Source organism: Cyprinodon variegatus, unplaced genomic scaffold (genome assembly GCF_000732505.1).
Source record: "Cyprinodon variegatus isolate N-32 unplaced genomic scaffold, C_variegatus-1.0 Scaffold806, whole genome shotgun sequence".
Taxonomy (NCBI): Eukaryota; Metazoa; Chordata; class Actinopteri; order Cyprinodontiformes; family Cyprinodontidae; genus Cyprinodon; species Cyprinodon variegatus.
In genome coordinates this window covers 369,438-370,488 of record NW_015151259.1, presented here as the reverse complement: position 1 = coordinate 370,488, position 1,051 = coordinate 369,438, and the positions used below count along the sequence as shown (strand labels likewise).

The 1,051-nt window shown below is 39.2% G+C and overlaps 1 protein-coding gene across 1 annotated transcript in view; it reads left to right on the top strand.

The window, feature by feature from the left end:
* LOC107098743 (proteinase-activated receptor 2-like) overlaps positions 1 to 1,051 on the top strand; it is a 42,350-nt gene that overhangs the window by 3,617 nt on the left and 37,682 nt on the right. Inside the window, exon 2 of the mRNA XM_015396569.1 lies at positions 796 to 971. Within this exon, the coding sequence (XP_015252055.1) occupies positions 796 to 971 (176 nt within the window). The remainder of the gene's footprint in view (positions 1 to 795; positions 972 to 1,051) is intronic.

The following is a 1,051-nucleotide window of genomic DNA, read 5'->3' as shown; positions in this document are numbered from 1 at the left end:
ACAAAAACATGGCGGGGTGTGAGTGAAATGGAGTTCTTTCTGTAAAATTGACAGACCGTAGTAGCCACATGTGCTCAGCCATGTCTTTGTCCAATTATGTCGTCACTTTTTCTTTTAAGGGCTTTAAGCAAAAAATTGCCAAGGAAGTCTCTAAGCTCTAGTGAGCTTCACATTCCTTTTCTACTCATTTGGCTTCCAGATAGACGAGTCTAAGTAGCGCCATCTTACTCCAGGGCTGAGTCCCAAATGTTTTTTTTTTTTAAACATACAATGTGAGCATTTAGATCGCATCAGAGTGTCGGGTGTGAGTGTGAGAACATACATCGTGAGCTGTGCACTTTTAAACCCTGCGGTTTCGTTGTACATCGTGAACTGTAGTTGCATGCAGCGATTGAAAAAAATCGCAAAGTGTATGTCCGACTTAAGCCGTGTCAGCCCGACGCTGCCGCAACAACCCACTAGAAGTGTCACAATGCTGCCACTGCCACGAACTGAGCTTGCTGTCTCTCGAATCAGGAGAGACCTGAGTGCAGATACTGTTGTACAGCAGTCTGATGAAGAAGATGTACATAATGTTCTTTTTGTGAAAAATACTTCTTTGTAAAATCATTGCCATATTAAGAGGACTTTCTGGAAGAGAAATTTGAATAGACAATTATAGATACTAAATTTAAGTCTCCTTTAAAGTGGGCAGCAAATTTTAAACACTTTTTTTCTTACTTTGGTAAAAACACAGCTAGATTTTAATGAATGGCTTTGAGTAAAGTCTAGTAAATTGGTGATGTTTCTCTACAGATGCGAAAAGATCATATTGCTCCGGTCTACATCATCAACCTTCACATTTCTGATCTGATTCAACTGTGTTGTTTAACATCGTGGGCTATGGGAGGGGACCCTTATATTATTGAATGCATCTACTTTTTTGGAGAGATGGCCAGCGTTGGGTTCATGGTCTGTATATCCTTGGAAAGGTAAGTTATAAAATGTTCACTGATGTATATTTCCAAATTTGTATGCCATCATTTTAATGTGCTGTTAATCTATTGTTTTT